This window comes from Gopherus evgoodei, chromosome 7 (assembly GCF_007399415.2).
Source record: "Gopherus evgoodei ecotype Sinaloan lineage chromosome 7, rGopEvg1_v1.p, whole genome shotgun sequence".
Classification (NCBI taxonomy): domain Eukaryota; kingdom Metazoa; phylum Chordata; order Testudines; family Testudinidae; genus Gopherus; species Gopherus evgoodei.
In genome coordinates, this window is record NC_044328.1 from 100,236,562 (window position 1) to 100,262,921 (window position 26,360).

General features: G+C 46.9%; 1 protein-coding gene across 7 annotated transcripts in view; it reads left to right on the top strand.

The window, feature by feature from the left end:
• DNAJC4 (DnaJ heat shock protein family (Hsp40) member C4) overlaps positions 1 to 26,360 on the top strand; it is an 82,267-nt gene that overhangs the window by 13,451 nt on the left and 42,456 nt on the right. For 5 of the 7 annotated variants that reach the window (XM_030568450.1, XM_030568451.1, XM_030568456.1 and 2 more), the window contains 2 exons: positions 12,885 to 13,023; positions 15,244 to 15,337. In XM_030568450.1, coding sequence (XP_030424310.1) covers positions 12,885 to 13,023; positions 15,244 to 15,337 — 233 coding nt within the window. Of the gene's footprint in view, positions 1 to 1,221; positions 1,244 to 6,720; positions 6,797 to 12,884; positions 13,024 to 15,243; positions 15,338 to 26,360 lie in introns of those variants that run through there. The other 2 variants (XM_030568454.1, XM_030568453.1) reach the window with 2 other exon arrangements.

Below are 26,360 nucleotides of genomic sequence, written 5' to 3' on the forward strand. Positions count from 1 at the left end.
GGGATTCCTCTTCTTGTCTCTGGGGGTGAAGTATTATCTAGAGAAGGGACTCTGGGAGCCAGGACTCCTGTGTTCTCTTTCTGGCTGCAGTGGTTAGAACAGTTCTTTTCCCAGCTCTCTCCTTGACTTGCAGTTTGACCTTGTTTGAGACACTTATTGTTGTCCAAATCTCTGATTCATGTCCCACATTGGTGAAAAATGGCTAATACATGTCTATTCTTGGGAAGCAGTGTTGTCTAGTAGCTAAAGTACGAGACTGGGTCTTAGGAGACTGTTTCTGTTCCTTCTCTGCCACTGGCCTGCTGGGTGTACTTCGACAAGTTACAGCCTTGCTCTGTGTCTCAGTTTCCCCACCTGTAAAATGGGGATAATGATACTGCTTTCCTCTGTAAAGGGCGTTGAGATCTGCTGATGAAAAGCATTACTAGAGAAGGGCTAAGGACTATTGGAGGTGGGTTGAATCCAGGTCCAAACCCCTCCTAGATTAGATCCAGTCCCTTAACAATGGCATCTTAAAAATGCAACTGCTACACCATATGAAAGTTCCTGGTGCTGTGGCACACTCTGTCCAAAGAGCTGGCGAATTAACCTTGTGAATGTAATGTCAAGAAGTTGGGAGTAATTCCTCCACCCCACAAAAATTCCTTCCTAACCCTTGTCAGCTAGAAGTCAGTTTATGCCTGAAACGTGAGAGTGGGAAGCAGCAAAGAATCCTGTGGCACCTTATAGACTAACAGACGTTTTGGAGCATGAGCTTTCGTGGGTGAATACCCACTTCCTCAGATGCATGTAGTGGAAATTTCCAGGGGCAGGTATATATATGCTAGCAAGCAAGCTAGAGATAACGAGGTCAGTTCAGTCAGGGAGGATGAGGCCCTGTTCTAGCAGTTGAGGTGTGAAAACCAAGAGAGGAGAAACTGGTTCTGTAGTTGGCAAGCCATTCACAGTCTTTGTTCAATCCTGAGCTGATGGTGTCAAATTTGCAGATGAACTGAAGCTCAGCAGTTTCTCTTTGAAGTCTGGTCCTGAAGTTTTTTTGCTGCAGGATGGCCACCTTAAGGTCTGCTATAGTGTGGCCAGGGAGGTTGAAGTGCTCTCCTACAGGTTTTTATATATTGCCATTCCTAATGTCTGATTTGTGTCCATTTATCCTTTCCGTAGAGACTGTCCAGTTTGGCCGATGTACATAGCAGAGGGGCATTGCTGGCATATGATGGCATATATTACATTGGTGGATGTGCAGGTGAATGAACCGGTAATGGTGTGGCTGATCTGGTTAGGTCCTGTGATGGTGTCGCTGGTGTAGATATGTGGACAGAGTTGGCATCGAGGTTTGTTGCATGGATTGGTTCCTGAGCTAGAGTTATTATGGTGCGGTGTGCAGTTACTGGTGAGAATATGTTTCAGGTTGGCAGGTTGTCTGTGGGCGAGTACTGGCCTGCCACCCAAGGCCTGTGAAAGTGTGGGATCATTGTCCAGGATGGGTTGTAGATCCCTGATGATGCGTTGGAGGGGTTTTAGCTGGGGGCTGTATGTGATGGCCAGTGGAGTCCTGCTGGTTTCTTTCTTGTGTTTGTCTTGCAGTAGGAGGCTTCTGGGTACACGTCTGGCCCTGTTGATCTGTTTCCTTATTTCCTCATGCGGGTATTGTAGTTTTGAGAATGCTTGGTGGAGATTTTGTAGGTGTTGGTCTCTGTCTGAGGGGTTAGAGCAGATGCAGTTGTAGTGGGAAGGATGGTTTTGTGGGCTGAGGTTAGGAGATCTGCCACAGACCCCTCATTTGAACGTGGACAAATCATATCCCTGCTCTGTGCCTCAGTTTCCCCATCTGTAAAATGGAATAATGACCCTGATTTCCTATGTAAAGCACTTAGCTAATACTCCTGCCGCCCTCAAAGACATTGGTGTTGTAAGCATTTCTAAAGGAAGGATGGCTTTTTGAAGTGAAATGGCACTTAGGACACCGGGGTTCTCACCTAACACTGCCCCTGTGAAGGGACAGTGCTTTTGTAGCTAAGGCACTGGACTGGGATTCATGAGATCTGGGTTCGATTCCTGGTTTTACCACAAGACTCCCCATGACCTAGGGCAAGTCACTCCCCTTCTCTCTTATCTCGGTTTTCCCACTGTAAGATAGGGAGAATGGTACTTTCCTATCTCACAGGCCAGGGGGCGTTGTGAGTGACTATGAGATGCCCAGATACAATGCCCATGTGAGTAGGTAGACAGAACCTGAAGGGAATGCCAGGTAATTGTAATTGTCATTGTTATGCGTGTGGCGGTTGTACCATGGGCCAGCACCTCATTGCACTAGGCACTGTACAGACACAGATAAGAAAGCCTCATCCCTCCTTTCTTTCCAATAGGTCCAATAGCAGTCATCAGGCTCTTTACATGAGTGGACTGTGACGTCTTAAAGTCACAAGTACCTGCCCTTTGGAAAGTCCGTGCCTGGCATCTTCCCTCTGTTTGTTTTTGACATGGCTAATGGTGCAGAATGATTTAGTGGTCTCTGTGCTGTAACCAGCCAGATGGTGTTTTTGCTAACTGCACAAATAAACACGTCAGGCTGTTGAGTAGGCGAAAAGGGTAGTGACTCTTCCCCTTTCTCCCCCCGACATTTACCCAAGGGTTGGATCACAGGCTCAGCGCTTCAGCAAACACGTCTGGAAACAAATGCCAAGTGCAGGTGTCTGGCCAGCCATGCAGCAAGAGGCAGGTTCAATGGTGCCCGTTGGAAGGGGACGAGGGATGGTTATCACATGAAAGGCACTTTGTGTTTTCCAGGGGGATTCACATATAGTCCGTGCAGTTATTTACAGCAGGGCAAAGCAGGGTGTAAATCACTACTCACTTGGACCGGGAGCTTTTCTTGCTCTGATTTCATTGGACACATCTACACAGCAGTTAAACACCAGCAGCTGGCCTGGATCAGCTGACTTGGACTTGCAAAGCTCAGGCTACGAGGCTGTAAAATTGCTGTGTTGATGTTTGGATTTGTGCTGGAGCCTGAGCTCTGGGACCGTGCGAGGGGGAGGGTCCAAGAGCCAGGTTCCAGCCAAAGCTGAATGCCTGTACAGCAGTTTTTAGCCCACAAGCCCAAGTCAGCTGACCTGGGCCAGCCATGGCCAGTGCCCTAGGTCTTTTATTCCAGTGTAGATGTACCCATAGATTCCAAGGCCAGAAGGGCCCACTGTGATCATGTAGTTTGACCTCCTGTCTAATACAGCCCATAGAATTAATTCCTGTTTGAACTAGAGCAGATCTAGAGCATAGGACCGACGCTAGGGGTTTGAGCGCCCTAGGCGGACGGCAATTTCGCCGCCCCGTGCGCTGGTCCCGCGGCTCCGCTGGAGCTGCCGCAGTGCTGCCTGCGGAGGGTCCGGTGCTCCGTGGCTCCGGTGGAGCTGCCGCAGTGATGCCTGCGGAGGGTCCGGTGCTCCGTGGCTCCGGTGGAGCTGCCACAGTGGTGCCTGCGGAGGGTCCGGTGCTCCGTGGCTCTGGTGGAGCTGCCGCAGTGATGCCTGCGGAGGGTCCGGTGCTCCGTGGCTCCGGTGGAGCTGCCGCAGTGATACCTGCGGGCGGTCCAATGGAGCTGCGCGAGCAGCTGACCGTCCGCAGGCATCACTGTGGCAGCTCCACTGGAGCCACGGAGCACCGGACCCTCCGCAGGCACCACTGTGGCAGCTCCACCGGAGCCGCCTGCCGCCCCCTCCGGCAAAATGGTGCCCACCATTTATTCTGGCGCCCTAGGCGATTGCCTAGGCTGCCTAAATGGTAGCGCCGGCCCTGCTAGAGCATAGTGTAAAGGAATGTGCAAAGTGCAGGCTATTGTTTCTGTTCTTAAGAGCTGGCACTGCAAAGAAGCAAAGTCAGACAAATGGTGGGAGAAAGGGAGACAGCCTGCAGAGCAATTAGAAGGATCACCATGGCATGCAGTCTGTTAGTCATTATGGGTATTCAAGTAGCATCTAAGGGTCCCACCTGAGATCAGGGCCCCTGTTTTGTCAGGCACTGCATGGAAACCCCTGACTGATGGGTGCTATGGAGCCAGCACTTGGGGCGGGGTGGGAGCAGCATGCAGAGCTGCCTAGCTATGCCTCTGCCTAGGAGCAGCAGGGAGATGTCGCCGCATCTACCCAAATGTTTTGGCTCATAATTGTTTTCAGCTTTGTGAAATTGGCTTTGTTAAAGCACCACATATATATATATATATTTATTATGACTGCACATTATAAATGTACCTAAGCTTGTACTGTTCATTTTTATTTCTGTGATCAGTTCTTCTTTATCTGTTAGGACAAGGTCTAATAAGAGTTCCCTCATGTTGGCTGCAACACTTGTTATGTTAGGAAATTTTCCTCTATAATGTTTAGAAGTATTGAGGATGTTTTAGTACTGGTAGCATGAGACCTTCAGCTTGTGTTACTCAAACTGAAGTCCCCCATGATCATGCAAGTTTTTGCCTTACACATTGTAGATTGGTGTGTAATGAGGCAGTCATCCTGTTCCCTAGTATGATTTGGTGGTCTGTAGCAGACACTGACTAATATCCATCTTGTACTTTATCTGTTAGGACATTGATCTATAAGCATTCAGAATAATTTTCTTACACATTTTCAATGACTTGGAAACAGGTAATGCCATTTGTGACATAGAGTGCCACTCTTCCTCCCCTTCTGCCCACTCGATCCTTCCTAAATAGGTTATAACCAATGATTTTAACATTCCAATTATGTGAATCATCCCATCAGGTTTCAGTAATAGCAACTAGACCGAATTTATGCCCATAAATGATCCATTCCAATCCCTCGTTTGTTACCCTCGTTTGTTGAAACGAGGTCTCCTAGCATTGGTATATAGGCAATTCAAAAATTTCTTTTCCATGTCCTTTGGTTCCTTTATTTATTTTGTTTCCAACATCTTGATTTTTATCTTCCCCCTTTTTATCCTCCCTTTTTACCCTCGAAGAGATTAGTTTTCCTCCTACTGAGGTGGAGGCCATCCAAACTATACAGCTTCTCTCCCATAAAAGTTTGACCAGTGTTCCACAAAACCAAAACCCTCCACCACTTACCTAGCCAGTGGTTCACTTCCTGAATCTTCTGCCTTCCTTCGCTCATGGGAAGGAAGGATCTCGGAGAATCATAGAATATTAGGGTTGGAAGGGACCTCAGGATGTCATCTAGTCCAATGCCCTGCCCAAAGCAGGACCAATTCCCAACTAAATCATCCCAGCCAGAGCTTTGTCAAGCCGGGTCTTAAAAACCTCTAAGGAAGGAGATTCCACCACCTCCCTAGGTAACCCATTCCACTGCTTCACCATCCTCCTAGTGAAAAAGTTTTTCCTAATATCCAACCTAAACCTCCCCCACTGCAACTTGAGACCATTTCTCCTTGTTCTGTCAGAAGATAGCTTGAATTTTCTTTTTCTTCACCACACTTCTGAGTTCCCTGAAGTCATCTGCTATATGCAAGATACCCTGTGACACAGTGTCATTAGTGCCTTTATGAAGCAATGCCAGTGGAACCTTGCCTGTCAACTTCAGAAGCCTATCCAGTCTTAGAGTGACATCTGGGAATGCAGCACACTTTCCTATTGTCTGCCTGTCCCTTGCAGAATGTTCTTTCAGTTCTTCTGAAAGAAGATGGAGTTTGAAGGGGGAGCCTTAGGCCAGGCACTGCACAGACCGCTCCCCCAGTTAAAGGTCGGGGCCCCCCACTATGCCGAGGGCTGCACTGTTACAGAGAATATATAATCTAAATAGACAAAAGGTGGGGGAGGAAAACTGAGGCACAGAGCAGAGAAGTGACTTGCCCAAGGTTACTGAGCAGGTCACTGCCAGAGCTAAGAATAACCCAGTGTTCTGAGTCCCAACCCAGGTTCAACCTTCCTCTCTTCCCTCCTGCCTGACCAAAGAAGACTGTGTTCTCACAGTCATATGTCTCATATATGAAATGTAATTCAACAGTTTGAGATTTGTTCCCCAAGGCACAGGACCGGCCCCAAATATCCTCCATCTCTGAGCTTTGCTTGTTACAGGAAGGGGCTTGTGGGGGTTGGGTGTGAATAATTCACCTATGCATAGGGATAGCCACCAGGTCTAGGTGTCATCCCCTAGTGTGGAGTCCTGCAAAAACGCCAAGGGGATGAGGGGTTGTTTGCTGGAGATCTGTTTTGACTGGCATTCACAGGAGATCTAATTTGACTGGTTTATGGACAGCCAAGGTTCAGAACCCATCATCCTAGATGGAACGAGTGATCAGGCGTTATGCCTGGCACGGCAGTGTTTTCATACAGGATTCCCTTTAAATAGCTTGTGAACCCTCTAGTGGTGCTTATTGTGTTCTGTGTCTCAGAACCCAGCCAGAGCAGCAGTGTGTCTAGGTTTGAGCACTATATATAGTGAGCAAACGTGATTACTGTTTGAGTCCCATGCTTCCAGTACCATAGCTTCTTGCATTATCACCTTCCCCCCCCCTCCCCTTCCCGCTCCCAGGGTTAATGCCAAATATCATTTTGAAGCATCCCATGTCCTTGGCAGGTCCCCCTTCTCCCTAGTACAAAGGAAGCAGGTGAGGATGAAAGGGAAACATCAACGGGATCTATGCTGTGCTGGCTAACCACAGCTGTTTCCCGGTGCTGTCACTTTCTGATATCCTGTCTAAATTCCCTTCTTTTCTTTCCTTAGCTGCCAGTGTCCCACTTCTCACTGAGGTTATTTTTAACTTCACAAGACCGAGAACTATGAAATTCCAGCTATTGGGGTTGCCTCAGACTTGTGACGGAGTGGGGGTGAGCAACTCTAAGGAGCTTTGGAAAGTCAAACAGACAGCAGCTCCGCTTTTATCTGTAATGGCAAAAAAAATGACCCCATTCATAACCTCCTTGACAGGCGAGTCTCAGACTGTACAATCCATGCTGCTAGTTGGAGACTTGTGTTTGTTTGGTTTAGAAATACATCTGCCACAAAAAGCCAGGCAGATAAGTTTGTATTATTCCGTGCTAATCTTCTGTCCACCCGACGAGCAGTTACAGCTAGCTGGCTTACTTTCAGAACAGGAAATCATTATAAAAAAAGGCAGGATAGCTTTGATTCCTTTTCAGAGTTGGATATATGATGAGAAAGGGTCCTGGCTCAGTTGCCATGGCGATGAATTTAACTGTTTGATGGGGATGCAAATTGAAAATCAAATTATTGTTATTACAGTCATGCTGCACAGGTCCCACCGCTGGGATCATGTTGTGCCAGGTGCTGTGCAGGCTCCTGGCCAGGATCAGGCTCTCCTGTTGTGCGTTGGGCACTGGCCAGTGTTGGGGGTCCATGTCATGGCAAGCACTGCACAGTCCCACTGGCAGATCGAGGCCCCTATCATGCTGGGCGTTGCACAGAGTAGGAGACAGTCCCTGGACTGTAGAGCTTACGGTCTAAACAGGCAAAGGAAGAATTGACAGAAGATCACTCACTTTGTTGTGTCTGTCTGCCGAGCTGATTGCACACGTCAGGGGCTCCTTGCCTTCCTCCATTTGCAGCTCCCAAGCTACCTGGGTGCCAACTTCTCATCCCCCTCTATTTCAGGGGCTCCCTGCAACTCCCTCCACCCCTTCCCTTATGCCAGGGGCTCTCTGTGCCTGCTTTCCCTCTTCCAAGGAATCTGTGTGCCCCCATTCCCTACTCTCCCCATGTCAGGGTCCCCCATTCTCTGCGGGCTCCACCTTCTCCTCTCTAGGATTATTTATTTTCTTTCTCTCTGGGAGATAGGTCATCCAGACTGCCAATATTTTAAATGTAATTGGGAAGATGGGCACAGCTGAGGTGCAATTACAGCTCTGGTGGAACCTGCTGGGTCTGCTCAACAGACGACAGGGCGTCTGGGTGTCCCCCTATCTAGTTTTCTGATTGTCATCAAAATCCGTAGGCTTCTGGCCATTGATGCCTAGAACATTCCATGAAATTTAGGAATTGCTCTGATGTGGTCTTCAGAAGTTATCATGTTACAGCCAAATCCAAGTTCTGTGCAGTTTTTTTCCTAATTTTAGAGATGGAGAAACAGAGGCCCAGCTAAAGTGACACTGGGGATCTGTGACAGAGTTGGGAATTGAACCCAGACCTCCTGAGTTCTTGTCTAGTTCCTTAACAATAAGATCCTTCTCTAGCCCAGTGACTATACACCATTTAAGTCAAGGGTTCTCAAACTAGGGGTCGGGACCCCTCGGGATCACAAGGTTATTACATGGGGGAGTGTGAGCTGTCAGCCTCCACCCCAGACCCTGCTTTGCCTCCAGCATTTATAATGGTCTTAAATATATTAACAAGTGTTTTTAATTTATAGGGTGGGGTCACACTCAGAAGCTTGCTGTGTGAAAGGGATCACCAGGACAAAAGTTTGAGAACCACTGATTTAAGTTCCATAGAGAGGGATTTTGTGGTGCATAGGCCACACACTGGACCTTTGCACAAGGGTAAATTTCACCCAAAGTGCATGCTGGGATGTGATTACAGTCCAGGCTAGAGTCTGCTGCAAGGGTCAGTCCAGCCCCTTGCCTAAAGGCTGCAGTGGGAGGTTCTGGAGGTGAGACTTGGCTAGGTGTGAAGCAGACAATCATCTGTGTTGACTTCTCACAAGGTTGTGTCTTGCAAGCAAACTGGGTTCCCCAGAGCTCACACAAGCCATAGATTCTCAGATCATAAGGCCAGAAGGGACCACTAACCGTCTAGTCTGACCTTCTGTGTAACACAGGCCATAGGCCAGCCCTGAATTAATTCCTGTTGAAACTAGAGCAGATCTTACAGAAAAACATCAAGTTTTGAATGGAAAATTGCCAGTGATGGAGAATCCACCACAGCCCTTGGGAAGTTGTTCCAATAGTTAATGACCCTCGCTTTAAAAATTTGTGCCCTGTTTCCAGCCTGAATTTGTTTAGCTTCAATTTCCAGCCCTTGGATCTTCTTAGACCTGCGGCTGCTAGACTGAAGAAACCTTCATCCAATTTCTGTTCCCCACATAAATACTTATAAACTTATACGCTCTTGGAGTCTCCGACTAGCAGGCCTGGTTTCCAGTCCTTTGGTCATTCTCCTTTGCCAGCCCTGCAGTCAGTGCAGGGTTAACACGCGCACAGCAGCACTCAAAAAGTTTGAGCCCAGGAAAGCTGCTGATCCCTCATTTCACAAAGCCCAACTCCCTCATTTGAAGCGTTCCACAATTCTCCTTCATGTGCTGCTTGCTCGGGTGATTAACAGGGGTTTTTATTTAACGCTAGGTGGCCGGGCCGCTGTTTTGTTGAACAGCCGAGTGGGGGGTGGGGTGGAGAGCTGTGCTTGCAGCCTTTCAAAGAACCAAGAAAGCTGGATTCCATAGGGGGTAATTCACTGCACTACATTGCTGCCCAAATCTTAGTCTGAGGTTTTCACTGTCTTACTATTTATAGTTTGGTCTTATTATTTATAAAGGCCCCCACTGAAATTAGAACCCCTATTGTACCAGATGCTGCACAGCCACCTCTCCAAACCCCCTGCCCCCACCTGACTCCCAGCCCCCCTGCCCTAAGAAGTAGACCCCAGTCCCATCCCAGAGCTGGAGACAGAAGGCAGGAGTCCCGACTCTTCATCCTGGACTCTTCCTGCAAGGCAGTCCTTCCCTGAGCTGTCAGGTCCATGCCAAGCTGGGTTCACAGGAAATTTGCCAGTGAGAGGAAGAGGGGTCACTGCTGTGCAGGGTCATCAGCACATGTGGAGGGGTTGGCAGAATGGCACAAGCTGCCTCCCACCCCATCCTTCCAGCAGCTGCCGCATGAGGGTCTGGAATGTGACCGTCGTGTTATTCTTGGCCGCTTATGACGTGAATGCCTGCCTGTTTGTTCTGGTCGGCAGAGTCTCCTTAACAAGAGCCTCACCGCCCCACTCTCCCCATGCTCTGAACACTGATCCCCCTGCACACTCTCCACACTCCCATTTCCCCCTGCTCTGCACACTCATACATTAGCTCAGTGCTGTTATCTCTGTCAGGGCATGCAGGCTCTGGCATCCCACAGCGTGCACCTCTGCTTCCCTCCCCATGATCTTGTCTTATCCTTGGCAAATTTCATGTCCCTCCAACATTGAGCTGCAGTGAAATCAGCTGTGAGCCTTTCAGGGTTAAATCTAGGGAGCATGGGGGACACCCCCTCACATAGGGGGGAGCTGCCACACTCCCTACCTCCTTCACCCAAATCCTTATCTGCTGGGAGAATCCCTAGCTGAGATCCTGTTCTGGGTTCTGTCCTGGAGACAGAGGTTGGATAGGATCCATAGCCCAGCAAGGGAGCAGAGATCCAGCTTACAGAGAATGGAAATGACTTTCACAAGATCACTGAGCTGGGGATAGGACCCAGATGTCCTAATTGACAGCCCTCCACTGTAGGCCCTCGTCCAGACTAACCCGCGGCATCGGCGGGTTAAAATCGATTGCTCGGGGATCGATATATCGCGTCTAGTCTGGACGCGATGTATCGATCCCCGAGCGCGCTTACATCGATTCCGGAACTCCATCAACCCGAACGGAGTTCCGGAATCGACACGGAGAGCCGCGGACATCGATGCAGCGCCGTCCAGACGGATGAGTACCTCGATTTTAGAAATTCGACTTCAGCTACGTTATTCCCGTAGCTGAAGTTGCGTATCTAAAATCGATTTTAATATCTAGTCTGGACGTGGCCTAACTCATTAGACCTCACTCCTGCCCCAGAGCTGGGAATAGACCCCTGGAGTCCCGCCTCCCAGGCCCCTGTGAACTGTGCAGCACCCAAAAGTGTGCACCCCAAAGACTCAGAAACCAGAATGCAATTTTTTAAAACACTGTCATGATTGTGAAGTCAATCCTGTGATTTTTGGAGCCTGGCTCATTATCTTTGAACCGCTCAGTGTTGGAGACACTATGAAGGCAGGTGTTTGGATGCAGCCCAAGCATCGGCGCCTGGGCTGTGCACCAGTTTGGCAAGCAAGAGTGGCTTGTCCGGTGAATGACATGTTTCCCAGCCTGCTTCTGCTTGGCTCCTGTGCTAACGGGAAGCGAGGCTGTTCCCTTGGGGATGCATGTGGGCTCTGGGTTCCGTGATGAAAGTTCCCATCTATTGTTATTTGTTGTTGATGATTGTAGGCATCTTTTCCCCAGTATAGTCAGGAGGGGCAGCTGGGGTTCATAGATTCCATAGAGTTCAAGGTCAGAAGGGATCATGTAGTCTGACCTTCTGTGTAGTACAGGCCATTAAATTTCATCCAGTTACCCCTATATTGAGCCCAATGACTTTAGAAGAGCAAAGCATTTCAGTCCTCAATGGACTAAACTATTGTGTGCCCCAGGCAGAGACTGAGGGTCCCCATTGCCTGAGGCCCCTGCAGTGGTAGGGACTTGATGAGATGAGATATGTCCCCAGCAGGCAACCTGCATGCCATGCTGCAGAGGAAGGTGAAAAGCCCCCAAGGTCCCTTCCAATCTGATGTGGGGTCAGGTTAGGAATTTTCCCCAGATCTGGCAATCAGTTGGACCCTGAGCATGGGATTAAAATACACCAGCCAGGCATCTGAGGCAAAGGATTACCTGAAGCACCTCAGAGTGTTGGTCCATCCCAGTAAGGATCCCAGCTCCAGCTGCGGCCTGTCCCTGATGCTTCAGCAGAAGACAAACGTACCAACCCAGAAGACAGATGGACCTTGGGGATAAAATTAACCCCTGCAGGTGACCAGCTGAAGCCCTGAAGCATGAGATTAGATTTGAGTCGTTGGCTTAATGCAGAGCTGCAATTTCTTGGGGTGTGTTGAGGGCAATGCACGGCTGTATGCCTGATGCTGCAATTGGGTAAAAATTCCTGCTTGACATCAGTGGGAGTTTTGCCTGAGTGTGGCCCCCAGTGTTGTTTGTCCACAAGACCCCTTTCCATTCTGTATTTAAAACATTGGGTGGGGGTGCAGGAGACTTGGATTCAGTTGCCAGCTCTACCACAGACTCCATGCATGACCTTGGGCAAGTTACTACTTCAGTTTTCCCATCTGTAAAATGGGGGGAATAACCCATTTTTGCCTAGTCAGACTGCGAGCTCTTCAGGGCAGGGACTACCTCTCTCTCTGTGCTTGTGTGGTCAGGAAGCCCTTTGCAGTGATGGCAGCTTATGATCTTGGTGGGGTAGGAGTGTGGGGCTGGTGCAGTAATAAATAAAAGGAGACATGGAAAGTTTTACTTTTTTTTTATAGAAAATTGGGGGCTTTATTAAAATGTTTCCTGAAAAGCATCTGCCTCCTGTCAAAATACCAGCTGCCCAAAAGCCAACATGCTTCAGGTGCATCACGTCCCCATACTCCTCTATGGGCTAGGGTCCTTGGTCAGAGTACATCTCCCATGACTCCCATGGTGTCTTTCCAGGAGGAGAGACCACTGTGCATCCTGGGAAACATAGTCTGACCAGGAAGCCCAGTCCATAGAGAGTAGGAACATGAGGCACCTGAAATATAACTGCCATGAGGTGCTGCGGCAGATCAGCAAGAAGGGAGGCCCTGGTGCATTATGGGAGATGTAGTGTGACCGGGGACCATAGCCAGGGCTAATGCACATTGTGAGTGAAGACAGAGAGCTAGCACAAAGCCCCTGACACCAGGGCCCTGATCATGCATTAACTTACACAAGTGCATAAGTTTACTGCCACATGTAGATCCAGCATGTGCAAAAGTGTATGGAGAGTTGGGACCCAGCTAAGCAGGGCTTAGTTGGTGCATGACCTCTTATTTGCCCCTCTTGGAAGTTTATCCTAGGCTGGTAAATGACCAGTGGCTCGTTTCAAAGAGCCAGCACTTCATCAGTTGTTTCCATTTGCTTTTGCAACATCCGTCTCTTTCTCCCTATCCTTGCAGATCTGAATCACCTCCAGCTTTCTGCGTGCTGTTCCCTGGCTCTGAAAATGCCTCTGTCCATCCCCCACCTAGTCTGCCAGTGCTGCTTTTGGTGCAGAAGTGCCACACGACGGGCATTTTCTACCACACTCTCAAACTGGTGAGTAGATGAAATGTGGTGTTGGGGCACCAGAGCACGATCTCCTACTGTGTCTGTCTTTCAGTATCTCTTTTTTGGGTTATGCCTTCTTACTCTGCTTTTGGTGGAGGGATGAGAGTAAAGCAACACGCAGCATAACACAAGTCCGTCCCAAAGGCTGCACCTGTTTAACTAAAACCTGATTGGCTTGCAAAGACTCCAGCCAAATTAACAAGATTTATATCACAAACAAAAGGGCAATGGGAGAAGACAGTAAAAACATCAGTGTTTCATCTCCCTTCTGGGCCTGTGCAACTAACAACGGAAAGGAACCTACGTCTGCAAGTTTATGGAGATGACATGTACACAGCTGGGAAATATTAGACACACACGCACAAACGCTTGGTCCAGCATGTTACTAATGAATCTCTTATTCTAGAGAGAAAGAGGCTCACCCATACACTCTTGATTGTGTGTGTGCACACACTTGCTCTCTTGCACACGCACACTGGGTTACTAATAAATCTGTCCTTCAAGGAGGACCAACAGATTCATTCTCTTAGCTATGCACTTGCTTGCTCACACTCTTACGCATTCACTCACTTGTTCACAGTCTCTTACCCTTACATGAACTTGCTCCTGTACACAGCCACACATGCATTCGCTTGCTCAGAATCACACCCATTCACTTACATGCGTGTTCCCTCACAAATATTCACACATGCATTGGCTCGCTTACTCACATGTTTGCTTGCATTTGTGTATTCTGACCCACACGCTTGTTTACAAACTCTAACACATGAACTCGTTTGCTTACACACATACACACAGAGGCCCTGACGACTGGGTTATTAATGAATCTGCTGCAGCTCAAGAAGAACCAGGACACACACACACACACACTCTCTCTCTCTCTCTCTCTCTCAAGTAGCACAGCCCAGTTAGTTCCCCCACTCCCTTGGAATGACCTTGCTCAATACCTATCACTTTGGAAATTGCAGAGCTGTATTTCTTTCTTCATCCAATATCAGCTCCATCTGTAAATGCTTCACACCAGTAGCCATGGCCCTGTCAGCTAACCTAGCAACAAATAGCCCTGGCACTTTCTGCCAGAAGACAGGCCATGCTCTCTCCCATTGCTGTGCCTTGGGTAGTGATGGTGTGAAGATGGTAGGTGTACTGAAAACCATAGCAATGTGGGATATAGCCAGGGATGGTTTCGGTAAGAGGTGTGCATATTTAGGCTAGGGTTTATGTACCCTTGAAAATTCATGGATGTTAGGTGTCTAATTCCCGTAGGTTTCCTAGGATTGTTGGCAGGCCAGAGCTAAGCCCTGTAGGCTGAAGGGGTTCCTGGATTGCAAACGCAGACACTAGGAGATCAATTGCACGCTTTGTGTGTCAGAGACAGGTAGCCAGGGGAAACAGTCTTGAATGGGACTCTGAGAGGGAGCAGAGAGACAGAGCTTCTTGGGCACAGAGCCCACGGGAGGGGCAGACATGGGGATTTGCAGCAAGGAGCCAGTTTTCTGTTGTTTGTGTCTGCTGCATTCAGGGAAACAGGTCTTTGTGCCCTTTCTTTGCAAATAAGCCAGATTGTATCAATTATAATAATAATAAATCCCTAGCGCTTATCTAACACTTTTCGTCTATTGATCTGAAAGTGCTTTGCAAAGGAGATCAGTAGCATCATCCCCGTTTTACAGATCAGGAAACAGGCACAGAGAGTGGAAGGGACCTGCCCAAGGTTATCCGGCAGAGCAGGGAATAGAACCCAGGTATCCCCACTCCAGTACTCTGTCCACTAGAACACGGAGTCTCAGGTCTCCAGAACAGACCGGACTTGTAGCATTGACGTCTCCTCCTAACAGAAACAGCACTGCGTGGCTCTGGAGAGTGGAGAAACACTCCAACTGAAGGGGCAAGAGCATCAATCTTTACTATCTCATTCCAGTGTCCCCCATCACCAGCGGTCTGGGGGAGTCCTGGCAGAGAGCCATAGGCTCTGACCTCCCCTTTTCTCCCCATAGAATCCCTCCAGTACAGACATATTGGGGATGAGGGAAACTTGCCATTCCACTGTCCTTGTGCCCCGGAGCTGTCAGTCCAGCCCCGGTAACAGGTCTGTAGCCCAGATCCTAAACTCTGCTTTGGCTGAACGAGGAAGGAATTGGAACTGGCTCACTGGTACAGCCATGGGGGCTCAGAGAGATGAACGTATCTGTGCCTCCTTCCCCCTAGGTCTGTCCACAGCAATTACTATGACCTGCTGGGAATCAAACAAGACGCCACCATGGAAGAGATCAAGCAAGCCTTCTTCACCAAGTCAAAGAAGGTATGGATATGACTCTTGCTATGCCAGTGTTTGTCATTGTGGGCCTGGTCTGGCTAACAGGGTGTGAGAGCTGGCAAAGGCTGGGGGACTGCATCCTGGCACAGCACATGTCTGTTTTAGTGGTTAAGCTTAAGGCCGGGAGTCAGGATCCCTGGGTGATGTTCCTGGCTCTACAACGGGAGTGTGGGGAGTCAGTTTCTGTTCTGGCTCTGAGAGAGAGTGGGTTAGAGTAGTAATAAGAAGAATGACAGTAAAACCTTATCTAGCACTTTTCATCAATAGATCGGGGCTGGAAGTCAGAACTCCTGGGTTCTCTTCCCAGCTCTGCGAAGGGTGTGGGTTTAATACATGGTAGTGGTAGACCCTGGCCAGTTAAACAAATAGGGTATGGGGCTTCCCTGCTTCTCCATCCTTCATCTAGCCCTTGCTGTCTCTGCTGCCAGTTCCCATCAGCCACCAGAGCAAATAAATAATAATCAATTCTGCTTGGGATATTTGACCCTCTGTGACCTCCACTCCCACTACTAATGGGGCCCCTGTGTTACGCAAGCAGTAAATGGTACCGGGAATGCAGGAGCCTGTGCTGAACTAGGGGAGGATCCCAGCCCAACCAAGGGAATTGTCAACACCCCCATATGTTTGGAAATCACATGGAACTTCCTAGCAAAAGGAGGTTTGAAAAAGCTTTCCTCCTACCGTTAACTCTTTGCATCCTGATGCCTTTGAGCATTTGATACATTTTGCCATTCCCCTTCCTCCCTGAAGAGGGCACTGCTGGGCAGGACGTGTTCAGAGGGGGACCCTGTGTTGCATTCCCAAAGGGAAGAGGCAACATTTTAGTTGGGTTTTCCAATCTGGTGAAGAGTGTGCGTGTGTGCGTACGTGTGTGTGTGTGTGAGAGAGACATCAAGAGATGCAGAATAAGACTGGAATTAAGATGTAATTTTTTACCAGTGAGGGAAATGAACCACTGGAACAACTTCCCAAGGACTGTGGTGGATTCACTGCTAGGAATGTTTAAATCAAGATGGATATTTTTCTAAATCATCTGCTCTAGTTCAAGCAGCTGTTAATTCTGGGACATCCTGTGGGACCTGTATTATACAGAAGGTCAGATTAGATGATCACAGTGGTACCTTCTGGCCTTAAAAATCCACGAGTCTACCACTTCCCATGGAACTTTGTTCCAGTGGTTCGTCACCCTCCCTGTTAGAAGCTTGTGCTTTTCTAATTGGAATGTGTCTGGCTTTTACTTCCAGCCGTTAGTTCTTGTCCTGCCTCTCTCTGCTGTAATCAAGTCTAGTCTTGATCTTTTTGATAAGTTAAACACATGAATATCCTTAAGTCTTTCACTGTACGTTTTTGTTCCCTGTCCTCCAATCATTTTTGTGGCTGTTCTCCTCTGCCCTGCTCTGACGTCAGCTTGGTTCATTGTTAAGCCCCTCAAAGCGCCTCTGACCTTTCCTGTTAGAGGACACCCAGACACTGCTCCAAAATGTCCTCCTGCTTGGGCACCAGCTATGGCTTTAGCATTTGATGCCTGCTCCACTACTCCCAGCTGACCTAGGAATTTCCTCCTTGGCTATCATCCTCATGCACACCTTGTGAACACTCAGCCCCAGCTATTAGTCACCATCGGAGGAAATCCGGCTGAACCTTATCACAGCCGCTTGCATGCATTGTGTGTCCAGACGACGCTGACAGCAGGTGTGCAAAGAGCTGGTTATGTGTGTGTGGGGGGGCAGCTGTGTCTCAGCTGGATATTAGGTTGAGTGTGGGCTCAAGCCTGAAGGCAGACATACATAGAGTCTTTTTGGTATCTCTGTCTATGGTGCTTATCTGGCCCTCATCCCCACAGCATCTGAGCACCTCCCAATGTCACTCTCCCTGCAGCCCCCTGTAAGGCATGGCAGTGCTGTTATCCCCATTGTACAGTCGGGGAGCCAAGGCAAGAAGAAGCTAAGTGACTTGCTCAGGGTCACCTAGGAAGTCTATGGCAGAGCAAGAATTGAACCCAAGTCTCCTGAGTCCTAAAGCAGCAGCTTAACCACCAGGCCATCCTTCCTGTGCTTTCTGCTCATAGGGATTTAGCTCTCAATCCCGCACATTATTAAGAACTCTGGGCCCAGGTCCATACAGAACTTAAGCATGTGCTTGCCTTTAACTCCTGCTGGTGTCCAGTAGAACATGGCTGAGCATATGGTGTGGAAGCTATCTGGGACAGGGACTGTCTTTGTTCTCTGTTTGTACAGCACTTGCAACAGTGGGGTCCTGGGCCATGACTGGGGCTCCTGGGTGGTGGTACGTAATGGGACTTCTGCTCCTAAATTAATTAGTTGGTTTCATAAATCCCACCCCATTGATTTAAGAGAAGGGCCAGAACCCACATGCTCTCTGATTTCTATCAGAGTAGCCCCTGGTGGAGATTGGGGCACTCATCATGTCAGGTGCTGCACGGATCACCAGCTGAGATCAGGACTCCAGTTATGCTGGGCACTGCATGGATCCCCAGCTGAGATCGGGGTCTTGCTTGAGCCAGGTGCTGCATGGATCCTCAGCTGAGATCCGGACCCCAATTGTGCTGGGTGCTTCAAAGACCCAGAGTTGAGATCAGGGCTCCCAGTGTGCCAGATTCTGCATGGATCCCTAGCTGATATCAGAGACCCCATAGTGCTGGGTGTTGCATGGATTCCCAGCTCAGAATGGGTCCCCCCTCATGCTGGATAATGCACAGACCCTCAGCCAAGATTTGGGCCCCGGTCTTACCAGGCGCTGTGCAGACACAAAGTGAGACAGTCCCTGCCCCAAAGAACGTGCCATTTAATGATACAAATGTGGGGGATGGGGCAGGGAGAGGAACTGAGCCATAGAGTGGGGAAGGAATTTGCTCAAGGTCCCACATCAAGTCAGCAGCAGAACTGGGATAGAACCCATCGTCCCTACACCCCTGTTGCCTTAGAAATGCAGCCACCTCTGGGGTGGTACACAACAGCTGTTGAACAGCACCACTCCACAGTAGCTGGGAATAGGAAGCTGCCAATTCTGAGTTGCCTACATGGCAAGTCCAGGAGAGTGGCATCTTAATTAGAAAAGAACGAGGAGACTTGTTTGTTTAATGTGAAATAACTGGGAGAAGTTGTTAAGAAATCATAATAATGTAGTTATGCTCCTACAGAAATGTGCTCTGCTTTGCCTCTAGCTGGGTGCCTTGTATATTGTCATCAAGGCTGCTTTAATTGGTTGTTTATGGCTTTATTTCCCTCTCAAAAAAACTTTTCCCAAAATAGAAAGTTACAAATATACGAAGTAGAGCAAATGTGAGATAAGCAAACCCAGCCAAGTTTTGTATTACATCCAGTCTCTTGCCAAGCCACTGGGATGAGGGGAGAGGAGGCAGTTCTACAGGAAACAACCTTACAATATTTTGGTGTCCTCATAATTGTTGTAGGTTAAGATGTTGACTAGTGATTTTTTTCAGCACCCCAATTTAAGACACCTGAAAGAGGCCTGATATTCTAAATAAGGCTGAGAATTGGAACTCTGAAGTTCAGGCCCTTTAAAGGTGGGACAGGGTCTGTCTCTTTGCTCAGTGTCTGGACAGTGCCTAGCACAGCTGGATCCTGCCCTAGCGCTGCACCTCCTGGGTGCTGACTTTTCACTTGTGCTCATAAGTCAATTAGTTGATTTAAAAAATCCCACCCCATTGTCCAGGGGCTACTTTGATGCAAATGAATAAGAGAGCAGGCAGGTTCTGGCCCTTCCCTTGAACCCCTGGGGTGGGATTTTTGAAACCAACTAATTGACTTAAGAGCATGAATCCAGTTAAAAATTAGTACACAGGCGTCCCGTAGAAAATTGTGCTTTAGAAAATCTTGAACTTACTATTTAAAGCTTTGCAAATTTGTTGCTATGTGTATTAACGTAGGAATTTCAGGCCCCAGCTGAGATTTGGGCTTCCATTGTGCCAGGCGCTGCACAGACCCTGACCAAGCTCGGGACCCCCATTGTGCTGCGTACTGCACAGTTCCAGCTGAGATTGGTGCTCCTATTGTGCCGGGCGCAGCACAGGTGCAGAGCAAGAGACAGTTTGTGTCCCAAACTGCTTACAGTCTAAATGGACAAAGGGTCAGAGGGGAAACAGAGGCACAGAGTTGAGAAGGGACTTGCCCAAGATCAGTGGGAGATTTGGTGACAGAACCCAGGTGTCCTGAGTCCTAGGCCATGTGCCTCCCATAAATACCTAAAGCACAAGATAGAAATGTATCCAGGATATTATTATTTATTATTTGCCTGTATTACCATAGTGTCAAGGAGCCCCAGTCATGGACTAGACCCTGTACAAACAGAACAAAAAGACAGTCCTTGCCTGAGCCAACTGTCCAAGTAGCAATTCACACACAAACAAGGGAATCTAGCTTGACATCTCTTTCGAACCATGATGAGTGGGTGGCAGACAAGAAGCAGGTGAGCTGAGAATGCTACTATATAGAAATATCAGTGGCATGGGAGCTGTTTAGCCTGGTCCTGCCAGATGCCACAGCATAAACCCTTGTGTTGTAAGCATGTATCATCCGATTTCAAGAGCTCAATCTGTTCAGCTTCTCAGAAGGATCAAGAGGTGACTTATTACTGTATGTTGTATGTAAGTGCCTTCATGGGCAGAACATACCAGGTACTAAAGCGGCTTTAGTCTATCACAGAAAGACTGAATGAGAGCCAATGGCTGGGAGCTAAAGCCAGGCACATTCCAATGAGCCACAGATTTTTAACAGTGAGTGTGATTAACCACTGGAACAAGCTGCCAAAGGAAGTGGTGGATTCTCTAGCTCGTAGTGGCTTCAAATCCAGCCAGGCTGCCTTTTTGGAAGAGGCTTTCATCATACATAAGTGACTGGGCTCAGTACCAGGGGAAGTGGGCGAATTTCTCTGCCCTGTATTATCCAGAAGTCAGGCTAGGTTCTCTAATGGTCCCTTCCAGCCTTTGAACCCATGAGGCAATTCAGGCCCTTTGATGTGGCTGGAAGATGTTCCCCAGACCAGCACCTAATCCCTTTGTTGTTTCCTCCTGGGGCTTCCATGTTAACAAGCCAAGATGTTCCTGTCTCTGCCAGTGCCTGGGGATGTATGTTGATTTTTAAGGGAGAAGGGGTGTGTGGTGGTGATTTCTGAAGCAAAATACTTGTTTTAAACCTTCCCCAGCTTAAAAGATATTGGGTCAAGGCCAGAGAATCCCCCAGGGATTCTTGCCTGCAACCCAGAGCCTCTGCTTGAGCTAGAACATCATTTAGAAAGAGATGCCCAACCTCGATTTCAGGACTCCACAAGAGGGCGACGCCTCTGTGTCCCTTGGGACTATTGTTCCTTGGCCCAAACAGCAATATGTGGGGCCTTGCTGATGTGTTCTTGATAGGGGGAGAAGCAGATTTTATGATAATGGAGTCAAGTATCAGAGGGGTAGCTGTGTGTTAGTCTGGATCTATAAAAAGCGACAAAGAGTCCTGTGGCACCTTATAGACTAACAGAAGTATTGGAGCATGAGCTTTCGTGGGTGAATATCCACTTTGTCAGATACATGCTTATGCTTCAATACTTCTCTTAGTCTATAATGTGCCACAGGACTCTTTGTTGCTATGATAATGGAGTGACTGATCCAGGACTCAATTAACAATTTAATGAAAGGAGGGGAATATAATTAATGCCAATTTACGTGGGTTATGGAAAATAGATTATTTCAAACTAACTTGATGTCTTTTCCTGCTGAGATTACAAATTTGATTGATAAAGGTCATAGTGCTGATGTAATAGACTTCTATCCGGCATTTGACTTGGTCCGGCACGACATTTTGATTTAAAAGCTTGAATGATACAAAATCAACATGGCACACATTAAAGGGATTAAAAAATGGCTAACTGATAGGTCTCAAAATGTAATTGTAAATAGGCAGTCCTCACTGAGCAGGTGCAATCTGATGGGGTCCCACAGAAATCAGTTCTTGGCCCAATGCTATATACCATTTATCAATGACCTAGAAGAAAACATAAAATCATCACTGGCAGATGACTCAGAGATTGGAGAGTGGTACATTTTGAAGAGGACTTGTCACTGATAGAGCAACCTGGATTGCTTGCTAAGCAAAAGCTTGGTAAACTGGGCACAAACGAAGAATATGTGTTTTAATGTGACCAATGTAAAGTTATACATCAAGGAACAAAGAACGTAGGCCATATTTACAGGATGCGGCACTCTATCCTGGGAAGCAGTGACTGAAAAAAAATTGGGGGTTGTGGTTTATAATCAGTTAAACATGAACTCCCAGTATGATGCTGTGTCCAAAAGGACTAATGCAATCCTTGAATGTATAAACAGTACAATCTCAAACAGGAGTAGGGAGGTTATCTCACCTCTACATTTGGCACTGGTGCAACCGCTGCTAGAAACCTGGGTCCAGCTCTGGTGTCCACAATTCAAGAAGAATGGTTATTAACTGGAGGGAGTTCAGAGAAGAGCTACAGGCATGTTAAAAGGGTTGGTAAATGCCTTGTATAGATTGACTTAAGAAGCTCAAGCTGCTTAGCTTAACAGAGATGGTTGTGGGGTAACTTAATCCGTCTATAAGTACCTACATGTGGAACAGAAGTTCGGTAATAAAGAGTTCTTTGCTCTAGCAGACAAAGGTCCAACAAAATCCAGTGGTTGAAAGCTGAAGCTTAGACAAATTCATACAGAAAATAAGGCTCAGTTTTTTGCCAGTGAGGGTAATTAACCATTGGAACAGCTTCCCAAGGGCTGCGGTGGATTCTCCATCACTGGCAATTAGATGTTTTTCTAAAAGATCTGCTGTGGTTCAACCAGGAATTAATTCAGGGCCTCCTGTTCTATACAGGAGGTCAGATTAGATGATCACAGTGGTCCCTTCAGGCCTTATTATCTATGAAGTTTTGCGTCAGCTATTTCTGTAGTGCAAACCTGTATATTTACAAGGAATGTCCACAAAATCCTATTTCCCTGAAGACAGTAGAAAGAAATAGTAGGAGGCAGTTTCCAAGCCTACCATTCCAGCCAGTCCGGTGCCCAAAAGAAGCACTCTCTCGTGGCTTCCTCTCAGAGTCATAAGAACGGCCATACTGTGTCAGATAAGTGGTCCATCTAGCCCAGTATCCTGTCTTCTGACAGTCGCCAATGCCTGATGCTTTAGGGGAATTTATCAAGTGATCCATCCAGTCCCAGCTTATGGAAGTCAGAGGCTTAGGGACACCCAGAGGATGTGATTGTGTTCCTGACCATCTTGGATAATAGACATTGATGGACCTGTTCTCCATGAGTTTACCTAATTCTTTTTGAACCCAGTTAGATTTTTGGCCTTCACAACATCCCCTGGCAACAAGTGCCACAGGCTGACTAAGTGTTGTGTGAAGAAGTACTTTCTTGTTTGTTTTAAACCTGTTGACTATTAATTTCATTGGGTGACCCCTGGTTTTTGGAAGGGATAAATAACACTTCCTTATTCAATTTCTCCACATCATTCATGATTTTATAGACCTCTGTTATATCCCGACCTTAGTCATCTTTTTTCAAGTTGAACAGACCTAGTCTTTTTATTCTTTCCTCATATGGAAGTTGTTCCATACCCTAATCATTTATGTTTCTCTTCTCAGTACTTTTTCCAATTCTGTTATATCTTTTTTGAGCTAGGGCGACCAGAACTGTGTGCAGCATTCAGGGTGTGGACTTACCATGGATTTATATAGAGGCATTATGATATTTTCTGTTTTATCATCTATCCCTTTCCCAATAGTTCCTAACATTGTTACCTTTTTTTATTTCTGCTGCACATTCAGCAAGTGTTTTCAGAAAACTATCCACGGTGACTTCCAGATCTCTATTTTGGAGTGGTAACTAATTTAGACTCCGTCGTTTAATATGTATAATTGGGGTTATTTTTTCCAGTGTTCATTACTTTTCATTTATCAAAATGGAATTTCATCTGCCATTTTGTTGCCCAGTCATCCAGTTTTCTAAGATCCCTTTGTAACTCTTCACAGTCTGCTTTGGACTTAACTATCTTGAGTAGTTTTATATCATCTGCAAACTTTGCTGCCTCACTGTTTACCCCTTTTTCCAAATAATTTATGACTAAAATGAACAGCAGTGATCCCAGTGCAGATTCTTCCTAGCCCTGGTATCTACCTCTCTCCATTGTGAAAACTAACCATTTATTCCTACCCTTTGGTTCCCATCTTTTAACCAGTTACTAATCCAAGAGAGGACCTTTCCTCTTATCCCATGACTGCCTACTTTGCTTGAAAGCCTTTGGTAAGAGACCTTGTCAAAGGCTTTCTGAAAGTTCAAGTATACTATATCCACTGCATCATCCTAGTCCACAAGTTTATTGTCACCCTGAAATAATTTTAATAGATTGATGAGATATGATTTTCCATTTTCCATTAAAGCTGTGTTGACTCTTCCCCAACATACCATGTTCATCTATGTCTCTGATAATTCTGTTTTTTAGTATAGTTTCTATCAGTTTGTCTGATACTGAAGTTAGGCTCTGTCATAGTATAATTCCCAATTCTGAACCTTAGCGTCCAAAATATGGGTACTAGCATGAATTCCCCTAAGCTTAATTACCAGCTTAGATCCTGTAGTGCTGCCACCAATCAGGACTTAGAGTAGAGTGCCTGATAAACTCTGGTCTCCCCCAAAACCTTCCCTGGGGACCCCCAAGACCCAAATTCCTTGAGTCTCACAACAAAGGGGAATAAACCATTTCCCTTCCCCCTCCTCCCCTCCAGGTGTTCCTTCCCTGGGCTCCTGGAGAGGTATACAGATTCAAGCTCTGTGAATCTAAACAAAAGGATTCCCCCTTCTCCTTTCTTCCTCCCAGATCTTTCCCGCCCTGGGTACACTAGGAGATCACTGTGATTCAAACTTCTTGAATCACAACACAGAGAAATCAGGTGGGTCCCCCCCTTTCTCTCTCCCTCCCTTCTCCTTCCCTGTTAAATACAGACTCAATTCCCTTGAGCCTCAACAAGGGGAAAAATCAGACAGGTCTTAAAAGCAAAACTTTTAATAAAGAAAAAAAGAATAAAGAAAATGACTGTAAATTCAAGATGGAATATTACAGGGTCTGTCAGCTTATAGAAACTGGAGAAAAAAGCCTCCTCCAACAAAAATACAATTTAAAATACTTTTAGCCAAATACACATTAGACCCCTACCAGCCAGATACACATTTGCAAATAAAGCAAAAACAATTAAAAAGACTAAACCGCCTTTCTACCTTTTGTACTTACTAAATTGGAATAGAAGATTAGAAAGCCTGTAGGTACGTGTGGTCACTCTCAGAGCCCAGAGAGAATCAAAGCAAAACCCCAAAACACCAACAAAGGCTTCCCTCCACCGAGATTTGAAAGTATCTTGTCTCCTGATTGGTCCCCTGGTCATGTGTTTAGTTCCCTGTTTGTTAACCCTTTACAGGTAAAAGAGACATTACCCCTTAACTATCTGTTTATGACAGGCTCCCTGGCCTTTAATTGTCCGGATCACCTCTGGAGCCTTTTTTAAAAATTGGTGTTACATTAGGTATCTGCCAGTCATCTGGGACAGAGCCTGATTTAAGTGATAGGTAGCATACCACAGTTAGTAGTTCTGCAATTTCATATTTGAGTTTCTTCAGAACTCTTGGGTGAATACGAGCTGTTCCTGGTGCCTTATTACTGTTTAATTTATCAATTTGTTCCAAAACCTCCTCTAATAACACCTCAGTCTGGGACAGGTCCTCAGATTTGTCACCTAAAAAGAAGGGCTCAGATGTGGGAATTTCCCTCACGTTCTCTACAGAGAAGACCAATGCACAGAATTCATTTAGCTTCTCCGCAATGGCCTTATCTTCCTTAAATGCTCCTTTAGCACCTTGATCAGCCAGTGGTGGCATCACTGATTGTTTGGCAGGCTTCCTATTTCTAATATACTTAGAAGAAAATTCTGTTAGCTTGCTAGTCGCTCTTCTTGACTTGCCAGTGTTTGTGTTCTTTTCTATTTTCCTCAGTAGGATTTGACTTCCAATTTTTAAAAGATGTCTTTTGTCTGTAAATGCCTCTTTTATTCTATTGTTGAGCCATGGTGGCATTTTTTCAATCCTCTTCCTGGTTTGGGTTTTTTTTGTTTTTATTTTGGGTATATACATAGCTTGGCTGGTGAGTCTTGCCCACATGCTCAGGGTTTAACTGATCGCCATATCTAGGGTCGGGAAGGAATTTTCCTCCAGGGCAGATTGGCAGAGGCCCCAGAGGTTTTTCTCCTTCCTCTGCAGCATGGGGCATGGGTCACTTACTGGAGGATTCTCTGCAGCTTGAGGTCTTCAAACCATAATTTGAGGACTTCGATAACTCAGACATAGGTTAGGGGTTTGTTATAGAAGTGGATGGGTGAGATTCTGTGGCCTGCATTGTGCAGGATGTCAGACTAGATGATCATAATGGTCCCTTCTGACCTTCAGGTCTATGAGTCTATGAACTTCTATTATAGTAGAGCTTTTATTATAGTAAATTTCCATGCAGCTTCCAGGCCTTTCACTCATGTGACTATCTCCTTTAATTTCCATTTAACTAGCCTCCTCACTTTAATGCAGTTCCCCTTTTTAAAGTTAAATGCTACTGTGGTGGGTTTCTTTGGTATTTTTCCCCATACAAAGGTGTTAAATTTAATTACCTTATGGTTGCTATTACCAAGTGTTTCAGCTATATTCACCTCTTGGACCAGAGCTTGTGCTCCATTTTGTACTAAATCAAGAACTGCCTCTCCCCATGTGGGTTCCAGGGCTAGCTCCTCCAAGAATCAGTCATTAATGGTGTCTAGAAATTTTATCTCTGCATTCCATCCTGAGGTGATATGCGCCCAATTAATATGGGGGTAGTTGAAATCCACCATTATTATTGGGTTTTCTGTTTTTGTAGCCTCTCAAATCTCCCTGAGCATTTCACAGTCACCCTCATCATCCTGGTCAAGTGGTTGGTAG